Genomic DNA, 15,131 nt, shown 5'->3' with positions numbered 1-15,131 from the left:
GTGTATGACCGTTTTTATCCCGCCATTCAGGCAGCATACCGTCATACGCCGATTTCGGGGGAGGCATGCTGGGTATTTTCTATTGCATACATACGGCACTGGCACACACAGAGGGATTTGAAGCGTAAAATTACTACCGTCATACGCCGATTTCGGGGGAGGCATGCTGGGTATTTTCTATTGCATACTTGTATACGGCACTGGCACACACAGAGGGATTTGAAGCGTAAAAGTACTGTCAGAAGAGTGTTAGGCACACACTGTAGTGTAGTCAGTAAGTCACCAAAGTAAGACCAAAGAACTTCTGATAGAGAAGAAACCCTGCCCCTGTCCCTGACCTGATGATTGATGGTGTGATTGTTGAGCGTGTGACTGAATATAAGTATCTTGGCACAGTTATCGATGATAAGCTGTCCTTCAATGCAAACACCACCCTCATACACAAACAATGTCAGTCACGCATCTACTGCCTTCAGAAACTTAGGAAGTTGAATGAACCCTTCTATCCTTCAAACTTTCTACCGCTCTTTCATCGAGTCTGTCATCACTTTTGGTTTTGTGTCCTGGTATGGAGGTCTGAGTGTGAAGAACAGGAATGTCTTAGTGCGAATGGTGAATGTCAGTAGCAAGGTGATTGTCAGGCAGCAAGCAAGTGTGGAGTCCCTGTATGAAAAGCGTGTGGTGAGAAAGAGTAGGCGGATAGCTTCAGATAGGTCCCATGTCCTTGCCCACCTCTATGATCAATCAATCAATCAATGACGCTTATATCGCGCATATTCCGTGGGTACAGTTCTAGGCGCTCTGCAGTGATGCCGTGTGAGATGAAATTTTATACGGCCAGTAATTGCAGCCATTTCGGCGCATATTTACCTTTCACGGCCTATTATTCCAAGTCACACGGGTATAGGTAGACAATTATTAACTGTGCCTAAGCAATTATTAACTGTACCGAAGCTGTACCTGCAGGTTCATCAGAAGGCACAGGTATCTCCAATGGTTGGCTGTGGATGGAGTCCCTTCCCCTGACGGGCTTCAACTGGCAGTACGCCACTCGCACTTTCAAGGGGTCCGTGCCCCCCTCCTTCATTAGCTGCATTGTCTGCTGCGAGTCGATATCCAGAATTCTGAAACAAGATCATGATTCAGAAAATAGAGACAAACACTTATAACGGGCACACCAGTCCAGAAAGTTAAAAGAGTTCCCTTTAAACGCAAGTCTTGCTATTTTGAGCTGACAGGCAACACAGGATAATCCATATCTGTGGAGAGCATGCAGAAAAGGATTAGGCCACTAGGCCTTACTGACAATTTGTTCTTGAAAGACCTGGCCATTCCTGCTTCTCAGCATATCATATATTTGAGAAACAATCGCTCACCTGTAAGGTCCCATCCACAAGGGATTCATGGCACCCCCCTTTCGGCCTGCGTCTCGCATATTGCTCTTCAGCACCAGTTGGCCCACTTCAAGATCAAAAGACTTTGGCAGCCCTCCTTTTAAAGAGCTCTTGCTGTTTTTGGTGCGCACGGGCCTGGTTTTCCTTCACCTTTTGTTCGATAAAAAGACAAATTAAAACTTCATTATACAAGAACAGCAAATGCTCACATTAATAGCCTATGTTACCCCCGCCCCTCCCTGAACCACCTTACCCCATAGAAGAAGCCATCAGAGGGACATATGACCGGACACATGAATCTTAATTCTGACCAATTACTCAGGTGACAAAAAGTATGCCAGAGCTGTACCAGGACCACTGCTGCGTTGAACTGTATGTTTTGGGACATGTTTGTAATAGAAAATACTACATGGAAACACATAGGCTCCAAGCCAGCTAGGCCTACCGTGCACCCCCCTCAGGATCCAGCTTCAGTAGGCTAGATATATTCATTGGGGTCTACTGAACACGTTTTGACAAGTTCGCCACGAAAAAACTCATTCCCACTACTACTTATGTCCCTTTGTTTAAGGGTACCCCCTCGAACGCTAAATTTATCTGTGAAATCACAACAATGCACAGCTGCAATGAATGAACAGAGAACCGCTTTTTTGAAATTAAAACAGTTAAGTTGATCATTAATCTTGTAAAAAATACCTATTACAGTGTTCAGTGTTTGATAGGTTGGCTGTAGTGATGCTTGATAGGCGCGAACCGTCATTTTCACAGTACGCAAAGCTTGTCAACTTTGATGAGTAAAAGGTTTCAACAAATTTGGGTTCTCTGTTTCATTTTTTAGAAACTACAATGCCTTTTGATAATTTCAAGCCACATTTGGAATTCCTGAGAGGATTTGTTGCGACACTAGATGAGATATTTCTCCCCTACCCCCTAAACGTGAAATTTTAGGAAAATGTCAAAAAAAAACTTTCTTCAAATATTCATGATAACTTCTCACTGTTTTCCAATCAAATAACAAAAGTAATCACATTGACGACCAAACAGTTCATTTATCCATCTTTTAACAGAACTACAACATTATCATTGTCTTTTTAAGACTAAAATGTAAAAAATAAAACAAAATGTTCAGATATAGACATCAATTCTAACTGTCTCTTACATATAGTGCTCTTGCTTCATAGTTTCCATATACAAGGTAGATTAACATAAGAAAGACAATCTAAGAACTAATGTTTCTTCATGTAAGTGCAGAATTTTAGTCATGAATGCAAATGTCTCATGAATCAATTTTAGCTTTTTGAATTAACATGAAAAAGTCATTGCAAAAAACTCTGTCAACTTTTCTTTCACACACACACGCACACGCACACGCACACACACAATCTTAAGACTGTTTTTGGAGCAAGAAAGGACAAGTTCGTCCGATTCACAGTCAGATTCATATTCAAGTGAATCGTCCAGTCCATTAAGGAACAGTGTTGCCTCCTTCTCCTTCTATCCTTCCTCGTGAACCTCGGTGAGCAAGCTATCAACAATTGTCTGTGAAAGAACCAACTCTTCATTTTCTTCAGTCCAAAGAGGCTTAAGGATTCCATTGTTCAGCATCCTTCCATGACTATCAGTGGGTTTGGGAATCTCTGGGAGTGGCAGGTGAGCGCGCTTCCATGTGGCTGTCTGGTAGTTGGCCCTTCTTGCATGTTGTTTGGGGCTTTTGTGGCATAGAAGGCGCTGACTGAGTCACAGCCAGTAAAGGCGAGGAGAGAAAGCAAGACGGAACAGTGAGGTCGCGGGAGTTCTTCTGCAAGGGCAGCAATAATGAGCAAACGTTACCTATTTGTTTTGCCCGTGTCAAAGAGCAATGTGATTTTTCCTAGCTGGCCAGCATAATGCAAGAGAATGAAGAACATGTCGCTGTATGGACTCTTTACTTTGATGGTCTTGTAGCCTTTTTGAAGGCCACACTGGCAGTACACGATGATTCTTGAGTCCGTTTCTTCTTGGCTGGATGTGAGATCATTCAGTAGTTACCTTTCTGTCTTGATGCCACCAGATGACGTGAGCGTGTATGCCTTGCCCTCGCTGACCAGAACAACATTCCTGCCTTTGAGTTTGTCTGCCATGGCATCCCTGCTCCAAACCTCCAACAGAAATCTTATGAATTGCGACTTTTTTCCCGTCATTTGACAAGAAGGCTGCCCAGTCACCCGGTCTCTTCATGCTGTCTCCAGAACCCCTCATCTGTGCTCCAGACGAAATCTGTTGTCTTTGCAAGAACTCACAGACTTGCAAGCATTTCTGTCGAAACTGCCTTGTTGGTACCTGAGCCATTCACAAAGGCTAGAAGACCATCAAACAAAGAGCCCAGACAGCGACGTGTTCTTCATTCTCTTGCATTATGCTGGCCGGCTAGGAGAAATCACATTGCTCACATTTCTGCCCTGCCACAAAAGCCTCAAACAACATGCAAGAAGGGCTAACTACCAGACAGCCACATGGAAGCGCGCTCACCTGCCACTCCCAGAGATTCCCAACCCCGCTGATGGTCATAGAAGGATGCTGAACAATGGAATCCTTAAGCCTCTTTGGACTGAAGAAAATGAAGAGTTGGTTCTCTCGCAGACAATTATTGATAGCCTGCTCAAAGAGGTTCACAAGGAAGGAGAGAAGGAGGAAGAGGCACAACTTTTCTTTGAAATTCTGTGCAATGACTTTTTCATGTTATTTCTATAAAGCTGAAAATTAATTGACTCATAAGACATTTGCATTGATGAGCAAACATTCTGCACTTACATGAAGAGATTGTCTTTTACATTTCTTAGATTGTGTTTTTAAATCTTATGTTAATTTATCTTTAATATGGAAACTATGAAGCAAGAGCATTATATGTAAGGGACAGTTAGAATGGAATCCTTGAGCCTCTGTGGACTGAAGAAAATGAAGAGTTGGTTCTCCCACAGACAGTTATTCATAGCCTGCTCAGTGAGGTCCACGATGAAGCAGAGGCGGAGGCACCACTGTTCCATAATGGACTGGACGATTCACTTGAATCTGAATCTGGCTGTGAATCGGACTAACTTGTCCTGTGAACTTGACTTTCTTGCTCTTAAAACAGTCTAAGATTGATCGTGTGTGTGTGTGTGTGTGTGTGTGTGTGTGTGTGTGTGTGTGTGTGTGTGTGTGTGTGTGTGTGTGTGTGTTTGAAAGAAAAAGTTTACAGAGTTCTTTGCAAAGACTTTTTCATGTTATTTCTATAAAGCTAAAATTGATTCATAAGACATTTGCATTATGAGCAAACATTCTGCACTTACCTGAAGAAACATTAGTTCTTAGATTGTCTTTCTTATGTTAATCTACCTTGTATATGGAAACTATGAAGCAAGAGCACTATATGTAAGAGACAGTTAGAATAGATGTCTATATCTGAACATTTTGTTTTATGTTTTACATTTCAGTCTTGAAAAGACAATAATAATGTTGTAGTTCTGTTAAAAGATGGATAAATGAACTGTTTTGGTCGTCAATGTGATTACTTTTGTTATTTACTTTTGTTATTTGATTGGAAAACAGTGAGAAGTTATCATGAATATTTGAAGAAAAATGTTTTTTGACATTTTCCTAAAATTTCACGTTTAGGGGGTAGGGGAGAAATATCTCATCTGGTGTCGCAACAAATCCTCCCAGGAATTCCAAATGTGGCTTGAAATTATCAAAAGGCATTGTAGTTTCTAAAAAAGGAAACAGAGAACCCAAATTTGTTGAAACCTTTTACTCATCAAAGTTGACAAGCTTTGCGTACTGTGAAAATGACGGTTCGCGCCTATCAAGCATCACTACAGCCAACCTATCAAACACTGAACACTGTAATAGGTATTTTTTACAAGATTAATGATCAACTTAACTGTTTTGATTTCAAAAAAAGGGTTCTCTGTTCATTCATTGCAGCTGTGCATTGTTGTGATTTCACAGATAAATTTAGCGTTCGAGGGGGTACCCTTAAACAAAGGGGCATAAGTAGTAGTGGGAATGAGTTTTTTCGTGGCGAACTTGTCAAAACGTGTTCAGTAGACCCCAATGAATATATCTAGCCTACTGAAGCTGGATCCTGAGGGGGGTGCACGGTAGGCCTAGCTGGCTTGGAGCCTAACACCTTTTGATAGCACATATCTGTGTGAATCTCCATAATGCCAACCCTGGCACAAATGCTTGGTTCGACCATCTGCGTTGGCTCAGACGTGGCAGCAGTTGGTCGAGAACTGAGCGTTGTCGCGGGCGTGGCAGCAGTTGGTCGAGAACTGAGCGTTGGCGCAGGCGTGGCAGCAGTTGGTCGAGAACTGAGCGTTGTCGCGGGCGTGGCAGCAGTTGGTCGAGAACTGAGCGTTGTCGCGGGCGTGGCAGCAGTTGGTCGAGAACTGAGCGTTGTCGCGGGCGTGGCAGCAGTTGGTCGAGAACTGAGCGTTGGCGCAGGCGTGGCAGCAGTTGGTCGAGAACTGAGCGTTGGCGCAGGCGTGGCAGCAGTTGGTCGAGAACTGAGCGTTGTCGCGGGCGTGGCAGCAGTTGGTCGAGAACTGAGCGTTGGCGCAGGCGTGGCAGCAGTTGGTCCGGAACTGAGCGTTGGCAGAGATAATATTTTGCGGAAGAATGCCGAACAAGTGTTGTGTAGTGAACTGCAACAAAGCAAAGGGATTTGCACTTCCTGAACATGAGGACCCACACAAAACATTTGTCCCTGAACTTGAAAAAAATAGTCGTGATTTTGCTTCAGCTGGAACCCACCATCTTAACCCACACACAAGTATGACACAGTCTGCACTGGCACCATCTTGTTTCTGGCAGTGTAGGGACACTTCACCTCTAAAAGAATGGTCTCGCTCACAATTCTGTCTGGTGTACTTCCAAGAAAGGAGTGGTTCTTGGCAACAAACAGACCGCATGTCTGTGTCTTGCAGCCCATATGCTCCTCACACCTCTAGCTTGAAACATATTTTTACGGAGGTCAGCTCTGCAGCTCTCTTTGGATTTTTAAAGGAGTCTGGCCTTTAGTTTAAGATTTTAATTTAAAAAATCCTTGACACGTTGGGTTTCGATTTAGCTTTTATGTTTCCTTCGAGTTACTTGTGGGGTCCTGACTTGGCCTATAATGGTCCGCTGGACCCAAAAAGCAACAACTAACTAACTTGCCCTGTTCCGCCGTACAACTTCTGCACAAACGCAGACACATTCGCACTGATAAAAAAACAAGCAACGGAAAAACAAACTCGGTCACAATAACTGCATAGCAGATCTGAAATCATTTTTGTCGGTTTCAATTTGAACTACAAACATTCTATCTATTGCTAAATTCACTTTCTCTCTGATGGGAGATGTAGTTTTCTGTGTGTGGAAGGGGGTATTGTGTGTTTGAAGATAATAGCTATTCTGGTTCTACAACTTGACAGAAGCGTAACAGCACCGACTAAAAACACTCGAACAAACTAGACACACTTTATACTAAATATACTAAATAAGGTGTAAGGTAGAAAGTGTAACAAACAGTTCTTCAAGACCTGCAAACCTGCACTGAAAGTTTTTGAACCAAATCGTGAAACGCTCCGAATTCCTGTTGCTTCATTATGTATGACAGAGTGGGCCTTCTTCTGCATCTATCCCGATCTTGTTTGACGACCGATGAAAAGAAGTACCAATTAAGGCAAAGTCATCCAAGTCACGTCATCACGTCGCTCCTTGTAGGTACCCAAATTTAAAGGGATTTTTATTGTCAACTCTGAGCGTGCTCTAACTTATCAACATAGCGTTGCTGCATCAATATAGCCTGTGGAGCTGTTTCAACATAGCCTGTGGAGCTGTTTCAACATAGCCTGTGATGCTGTATCAATATAGCCTGTGGTGCTGTATCAATATAGCCTGTGATGCTGTATCAACATTGCCTGTGGAGCTGTATCAACATAGCCTGTGGTGCTGTATCAATATAGCCGGTGATGCTGTATCAGCATAGCCTGTGATGCTGTAACATAGCCTGTGGAGCTGTATCAACATAGCCTGTGGAGCTGTATCAACATAGCCTGTGGAGCTGTATCAACATAGCCTGTGGAGCTGTATCAACATCGTCGGTGATGCTGTATCAACATAGCTTGTGATGCCATTTGAACATAACCTGTGGTGCTGTATCAATATAGCCGGTGATGCTGTATCAGCATAGCCCCGTCGCGATATAACCCTTCGTGGTTGAAAAAGACGTTAAGCACCAAATAAAGAAAGAATCAACATAGCCTGTGGTGCTGTATCAACATAGCCTGTGGTGCCATTTGAACATAGCCTGTGATGCTGTATCAACATAGGCTGTGATGCTGTTTGAACATAGCCTGTGATGCTGTATCAATATAGCCTGTGATGCTGTATCAACATAGCCTGTGATGCTGTATCAACATAGCCTGTGATGCTGTATCAACATAGCCTATGATGCTGTTTGATGCTGTGTCAACATAGTCTGTGATGCTGTATCAACATAGCCTGTGATGCTGTATCAGCATAGCCTTTTGGTGCTGTTTGAACATAGCCTGTGATGCTGTATCAACATAGCCTGTGATGCTGTATCAACATAGCCTATGATGCTGTTTGAACATAGCCTGTGATGCTGTATCAACATAGCCTGTGATGCTGTATCAACATAGCCCATGATGCTGTTTGAACATAACCTGTGATGCTGTATCAACATAGCCTGTGATGCTGTATCAACATAGCCTGTGATGCTGTTTGAACATAGCCTGTGGAGCTGTAACAACATAGCCTTCGATATGTGCCGATGGAAATGTGCCGCCACAAGTTGTGCAGACAAGAACAGGTATTGGTGCATTCTTGCACACATGGCGATCAAGACTCCTTTTGTTTTGGTACGATCGGCCACATTTTGTTACCAGCCTGAGTGTTACCTAGATCAGCACTAAAAACATTCTTAAAATGAGTGAACCACTGTTCACTAGTAATATCTGGGGTTTTACCAGCCGACTGTCGAATGGACTTAAGTTCGCTCCAAAAGAGTTTAGAGTCTTTTGCTTTTTCGGCAAGAGCAGCAAGTTTATTTTGTTTAAAAGATTGTCTTTTAGATGTTAATAAAAACCTGTAGGATTTTCTGTTTTCTACATATCTCAGCCTGTGTGCCGTTTTATTTTGAGTACATTTTGCTCTGCGAAACAAACGCCACCATTTCCTAGTCTCATCTCTGGCCGTTTTACAGTCTCTGTCAAACCACTTACTCTGGCGCTGGCCAGTGTAGATTTTACGCTTCATACAGGTTGCAGCCTGTAACAGGCCTGCCGTTAGACAGTCAACTGCAGATCGAGTCTACAGAGCAGGCATGGGAATTGTCCGCCGAACGGCGGATTTCCGCCGATTTTGTTTTTTTGTTCCGCCGAAAAAGCAAAAGTGTCCGCCGAAAAAATAAAGGGGGGAGGCACACAAATAAAGCACCGGTTACTTTTGCCTTTGCGCAAAAGCCCGCGAGAACTTTCCGTACTTTGTTCACGCACTGCTACCGCCCGCCCCAGTTACTTGAACTTTGAGTGAAACCGCTCGCTGTTGATTCGCGGGCACGCTATAGGATTCGCAGTGTACCAGTGAAAATGTCGGTCGCGCGTGTTGTACAACGTGGTCAGAATTTCGATGACACTGGATGCGCGAACAAATGGAAGTGGGAGTGGGTGTCGGCTGTAGTGAAAGTGAATGGAGACAAACAGCGTGTCGGAACCCGATTTAGAAAAATTGATGTCCGAGGTTCAGCATGGTGCACCGTCTGCAACACCTACGTTTCGTATGCCAGTCGGGGACTTCCAGCACTAACAGACCATCTCCGCAGGAAGAAGCACATTGAAACGTGCTCTTCTCTGAAGGACAATCAACGTTTGCCAGGTGGGTGTTTTTTGCTCAAGTGAAGCACAGTGCTCCTGAATTTTTTGATTTTCCTTCGATTTTATACGGCAGAAGAAGAACAGATTTTGGCTCAAGTCAAGCGAAGAACACCGCTCTAGATCTGAACTTTGCGCATCTGTTTCAGTGTTTCTCCATGTCATTGTGCTGATCGTATTCTTCGAACTATATTTACCAAATTTAAGTAAGGGTTGGAGCTGGGCTGGTACCCAAACCGCTTACCCACAAATCGAAGAAAAATCGATGCGTTGAGTATTTTCTTCTTCTTTTTTTATATACTTTTTTTAAAAATCATGGGAAAGTAACTTAAGGAGGCAATTCTTACTGGTGAGCCTTTGTAAAAAGAAAATAAAGAATATACACTGGAGCAAAATTATCTTTTATTGTGCTCAGATAATTTAAGGTAATTTAAAAACGAAATTTTTACTTGCGTTTTTGTTACTGAGCAAATAGGTTGCGGAATTTACTAATTTTAATTCATCAGTTTTGTCTGTAGGCTGTCTGTCTGTCTGTCTGTCTGTCTGTCTCTCTCTCTCTCTCTCTCTCTCTCTCTCTCTCTCTCTCACACACACACACTTTTTAAAACGCGAACACGAAAGCTGGACAGACGTATACATATACTGACAAGCGTTCACACACACACACACACACACACACACACACACACACACACACACACACACACACACACACACACACACACACACACATTGTGATAGCTGGGTGGCCTTGTTTATAGACACTGACCTTCTTCCCTGGGGTCATAGACCCAGTTTTAGCTATGAGAGGTGGTTCCCCTTTCATATCTGAGAGAGGAAACATTTCCTGCACCCGGGTCAGTGACCGAGTTTAACCTATGGGGCGGTCTATTTGATGTCTTGAGAGGAAACTTGGCCAGGGTAGTACATGCATGCACCAGAACTGGTGGACACCATGGACAATGTCAAACATGAAATCGAAGCAGTTTGCTTGAGGAAACGGTCGTCAGCAACTCAAACTTCTCTGTTTTATTTTTTTAAGAAAATCTGACTTTCTTTGTGGCCCCCTGACCCCGCCGCCTCCCTCTGTAAGGACCCCCCTCAATAAGGACCGATTTTTGTCAACATTTTCAAGGTTGCTAGAGAGGGGTTCCACTGTACAGCTTGGAGCTCAGATGACACCAGATTGCACCATCTGGGTTCTTTGGAGAAATTTTTTTCCGGGGGGGCATGCCCCCGGACCCCCCTAGTAAGAATAGGCGCTTCGCGCCGTCGACTTGATGCTGTCTTCAGTTATACATTTTCCGCCGTATTTACAATTTTCAATTCCCATGCCTGACAGAGTCAGGCAACATCACTGTAGCTTCTACAACAACAGTTTCAAACTGAGCACTGCTTACTGCTTCAACGAACACGGACTTCTTCGACTCATCCCACATAAGCTTTTCAATAGAACCTGTTGTAGATTTCTTTTTGTCACGGTCATCTCTGAAAAACATTAGTTCGACAGGTAAATGTTTGGATTCAAATCTCTCCGCCACCTCGAGATGGGCTTGGCCAACATTAAGCTCTTTGGATGCCAGAAAGTAGTCTACGGTACTACAGCCAGAAGAACACACATAGGTAAAGCTTCCTTTCAAATCACCTTGACAGGTGCCGTTCAAAATGGTTAAATTACACGTTGCACACATTTCAAGCAACAAGTTACCAAACATGTTTACTACAAGGTCTTCTGACTGGCGTGAACCGTAAAGCTCTGACTGTACGACTGACTGAACATCGCCATCTTCATCATCTAAGGTGGCATTGAGATTTTTCGTACGGGCATTAAAATCGCCACACATCAGAAAATAGCATGAGTCATCAAACTGTTCAATGTAATTCAACAAGCACTGTTCCGTAATGATAATAGTGGAATTCACTGTAACATGTTCCTGCTGATAGTAGGGAGAATCGTACGGGCATGCGTACACAGCACAAAATACGACGTCTCTATCGCCACCAAACACAGGTTTGTCGATCTTCAACCAAATCATATTATTTTGTGAATCATCAAGCAACGTTACATGCTTTTCAAGCTTCCGTTTTACCATAATCATCACACCACCACAGCCACGAGCTTGTCTAGAAACCTTAACGGCGGGACTAAGGAATTGCACAAAGTCGGAAAAGCAATCTAAGGGGGTTCTAAACTCAAGAAATGTTTCTGTGAAACACGCAATATCGAAACTGGTGACATATTGCATAAAATCCGCTTCACTAAGCTTTCTAGTCAGGCCCTCAATGTTCCAGTTCAAGATACGCAGCTGCGGTGGGTTATGATTCACATTGCCATCATTTGTGCTTTCGCTAATCACAGGTTGACTAGCAACACCATAAAGCTCATCACGGAGCCCATTCACACGCACATCATTTACGATTGCATCGCACACTGGTTGTTGGGCAACATGACTATCACAACGCCTGTTCGCAGGCGCATCATTTCTTCTTGCAACGTTCACTGGTGTGCTAGCAACAGGACTACCACAGCGCCTATTCACAGGCAACCCATTTCCGGTTGCATTCACTGAACTACCACAAAGCCTATTCACAGGCGCACCATGCCTACACGCACGATCGCCTACATCAGCGAGCGGCCGTCAACGATCACCGGTAGAAGCGTCGCCAGAATGACGCTGAGACAGCTGACGGCCGCCCGCACCGCTGCCGAAGTAGGAGTTGATGGAGCGCATCTGGAGTCGAGTGCATGGACGAGATGAGGCAGACCCCTGCTCCTCGTTGTCAGGGATCAGTGAAGACTGCGAGCCGACGCCTGATCTGCCACCCCGCGGAGACCCACGGCCGAAACCGCGAAGAACGTCGTCGCTGCTCCCGTCGCCCGAAACGCAGACCCCGCGCCCGTTGCTCGGTGTACGCCTTCCACGCCATCCGCGACCAGTAGATTGGGGCGGGGTCCGGCGTTCGGACGTGTCCTTGTGATTGTAGTTGTTTGAAGAGTTAGCCCCCACCTCCGCGTTCACGTTGTCGCGCTCGTTATCGCTGGGGTCCCACGAGCTACGACGCAGCGGTGGAGCCCAATCTTGACTGGCATTATCGTGCCAGTCGTCGTTGTCGTGCCACTTGGTGAAGCTGGAGCGGAGATCACCGCCGCCGAAACGCCCCTGAAGGTCGGGACGCTTGTTGCCGCCGCCGCCGCCAGCGTTGTCGGTCTGCTCGCGCACCCAATGCACGAGGCGCGCCCACCTGTAGTACGCGCAACGCACTCAGCTGAGCACGCTGCTTCACCGTCAGGTCGTCGTTGAGCCGCACGCCGTCGCCCTTCAGCCGCCGCCTCATCGTCTTGCTGGAAATCAGGTTGCGTTTGTCTCTGTTTCGAAGGAGCTTGGCCACCACAGGGCGAGACCGAGACTGGCCCTCGTCCCTCTTGCCCAGCCGAAACACGCAGGAAAAGTCTTCACGCACCCACGTTTTTGAAGAGTCGTGAGTGTTGAGAAGGGCCACCACCGTACGCAGAGTGTCATCTTCAGTTTCTTTGCCGTCCTTCTCCGTCACGCCATACATGATGATATTGTCCTTACATTTCCAGCTGGTCCGTCAGAGTCGCGACTTTTTGTTCTAGGCTATTTGTTCTGGTCCTCACCTCATTTATTTCTACTTGCTTTTTGTGGAGATCACTTTTCAACTCCTCTAGTTGAGAGGACATGGTCTTCATGCTACCTGACATCACTTTCACCTCCCTCGACACGTCATCTAACCTCGACCCCAGGGTGTCGCCAAGTTGAATGATCAAGTCATTTGTGTTCTGTTTGTCACTTGAATCATTTGGGTCAGGACCAGGATTGGTTTCTATGTCCCCACACAACATCAAAAAGTCACTGGTGGAGGGGTTAATGTAGCTACCACTTGAAATCATTGTGCCTCCTTGATGCACGGCCATGGTGACTATGAATCTAAAGTCAAGCAGTTACCAAGCAGTGGGCTCTCTGACACATTCCCTACCCGTGACACACTGTCAGTTTTAGAGCACAGTTCACGCCGGCCTAGTGAGATCAGATAATACGCAGCGAACAGGAACAACACAAGTTCAGGTTTGTTACGAACTGTAATCACCTGACAACGCATTTGCTTAGCGAGTTTCGCTCTGCGTGCCATAAAGCAGCAAAAAGTGTTCACGAATACGCCGCACACCGGGCGAAAACACACGGTATGCAGAGACAAAAAAACAGACAGACACAGACAAAAAAAACAGACAGAGACAAAAAAACAGACAGACAGACAGAGACAAAAAAACAGACAGACAGACAGAGACAAAAAAACAGACAGACAGACAGAGACAAAAAAACAGACAGACAGAGACAAAAAAACAGACAGACAGAGACAAAAAAACAGACAGACAGACAGAGACAAAAAAACAGACAGACAGAGACAAAAAAACAGACAGACAGACAGAGACAAAAAAAACAGACAGACAGAGACAAAAAACAGACAGACAGACAGACAGACAGAGACAAAAAACAGACAGACAGAGACAACAAACAGACAGACAGACAGAGACAAAAAAACAGACAGATAGACAGAGACAAAAAAACAGACAGACAGACAGAGACAGGGTATAATACCCAGTAAATGCCCACCCCCCAGTTTTGACTAGTGGAGTAGACAAGGAAAATAAAAAAAGATTATTCAGTCTGCTGTTATTGTTGTTGTTGTTTTTCAATTGTTTCCTTTGACATGTTTCAGGGATTGGACAGAAAAAGGTTTCTGGAGTGGCTAGAGAATCGCAATACATTTTTGACTGGGGGGGGAAAGAAGAAACGAAAGCTTTATCTTTGGTTTAAACATAAGTTTATTTCAACAAATTTCCTCCCCGCGGGTTAGGGGGAAGAATTTACCCGATGCTCCCCAGCATGTCGTCAGAGGCGACTAACGGATTCTGTTTCTCCTTTTACCCTTGTTAAGAGTTTCTTGTAAAGAATATAGTCAATGTTTGTAAAGATTTTAGTCAAGCAGTATGTAAGAAATGTTAAGTCCTTTGTAACACCGACTCAGGCCCTAGTCTGTTGGCGTCCTTTGTACTGGAAACTTGCATTCTCCCAGTAAGGTAATATATTGTACTACGTTGCAAGCCCCTGGAGCAATTTTTTGATTAGTGCTTTTGTGAACAAGAAACAATTACAAGTGGCTCTATCCCATCCCCCCCCCCCTCCCCCCCCCCCCCCCCTTTCCCTATAATCTTGAACGGTTGAAAACGACGTTAAACACCAAATAAAGAAAGAAAGAAAGTCAAGCAGTATGTAAGAAATGTTAAGTCCTTTGTAACACCGACTCAGGCCCTAGTCTGTTGGCGTCGACACCGCGTATCATGGAATCCCCTATCAGCAGCTGGTTAGCATCAGAGGAGATGGAAGTGTTGGAGAGTACCTGTTCAGGAGAAGCCTGAGGAACAGGTTAGGATGAAGCGGCGCTATCTTGGTGGCTGCCTGTTTCCAAAGGTCCATTTTCGATGACGTTATGTTCGTTCCCTAGCACATGGAAGGCGTTTGCTATTGATACACCGTATTCGTTGTGCTGAGATTGGTCGTCCTGAATAAGGCGTTGGCTAGGCACAATGTCGGAGACGACTGAAATTGGAACTGTAGTTTCATTGGGGGTTTGGGTCACTGTTGTAATAATGCTGTTTTGTTAAGGCCGGTAACAGAAACTCCCAAACCGTCGATAAGGCTCTGGACACCACTCAACTCCTCGTCCACTAGTGCAAAACGATTCCACACAATGGGGGAAAATTGTAGTAGAGATACACGGTGCGTGCGGTGGGCTTGGTGGTCACGCGCTGCTCGTT

General features: G+C 44.8%; 1 protein-coding gene and 1 long non-coding RNA gene across 2 annotated transcripts in view; one reads left to right on the top strand and one right to left on the bottom strand.

Moving 5' to 3' along the window:
• LOC138961620 (uncharacterized) overlaps positions 1-1,481 on the bottom strand; it is a 62,674-nt gene extending 61,193 nt beyond the window's left edge. The window contains exons 1-2 of the mRNA XM_070333293.1: positions 1,377-1,481; positions 950-1,124 (exon numbers count right to left, since the gene is read on the bottom strand). Coding sequence (XP_070189394.1) covers positions 950-1,124; positions 1,377-1,435 — 234 coding nt within the window. The 5' untranslated portion in view covers positions 1,436-1,481. The remainder of the gene's footprint in view (positions 1-949; positions 1,125-1,376) is intronic.
• LOC138961621 (uncharacterized) overlaps positions 1-15,131 on the top strand; it is a 177,068-nt gene that overhangs the window by 141,074 nt on the left and 20,863 nt on the right. The window lies entirely within an intron of this gene.

This window comes from Littorina saxatilis, linkage group LG3 (genome assembly GCF_037325665.1).
Source record: "Littorina saxatilis isolate snail1 linkage group LG3, US_GU_Lsax_2.0, whole genome shotgun sequence".
In the NCBI taxonomy this organism is placed as follows: domain Eukaryota; kingdom Metazoa; phylum Mollusca; class Gastropoda; order Littorinimorpha; family Littorinidae; genus Littorina; species Littorina saxatilis.
The sequence above is the reverse complement of the archived record's forward strand: the minus strand, read 5'-3'. Positions and strand labels throughout refer to the sequence as shown.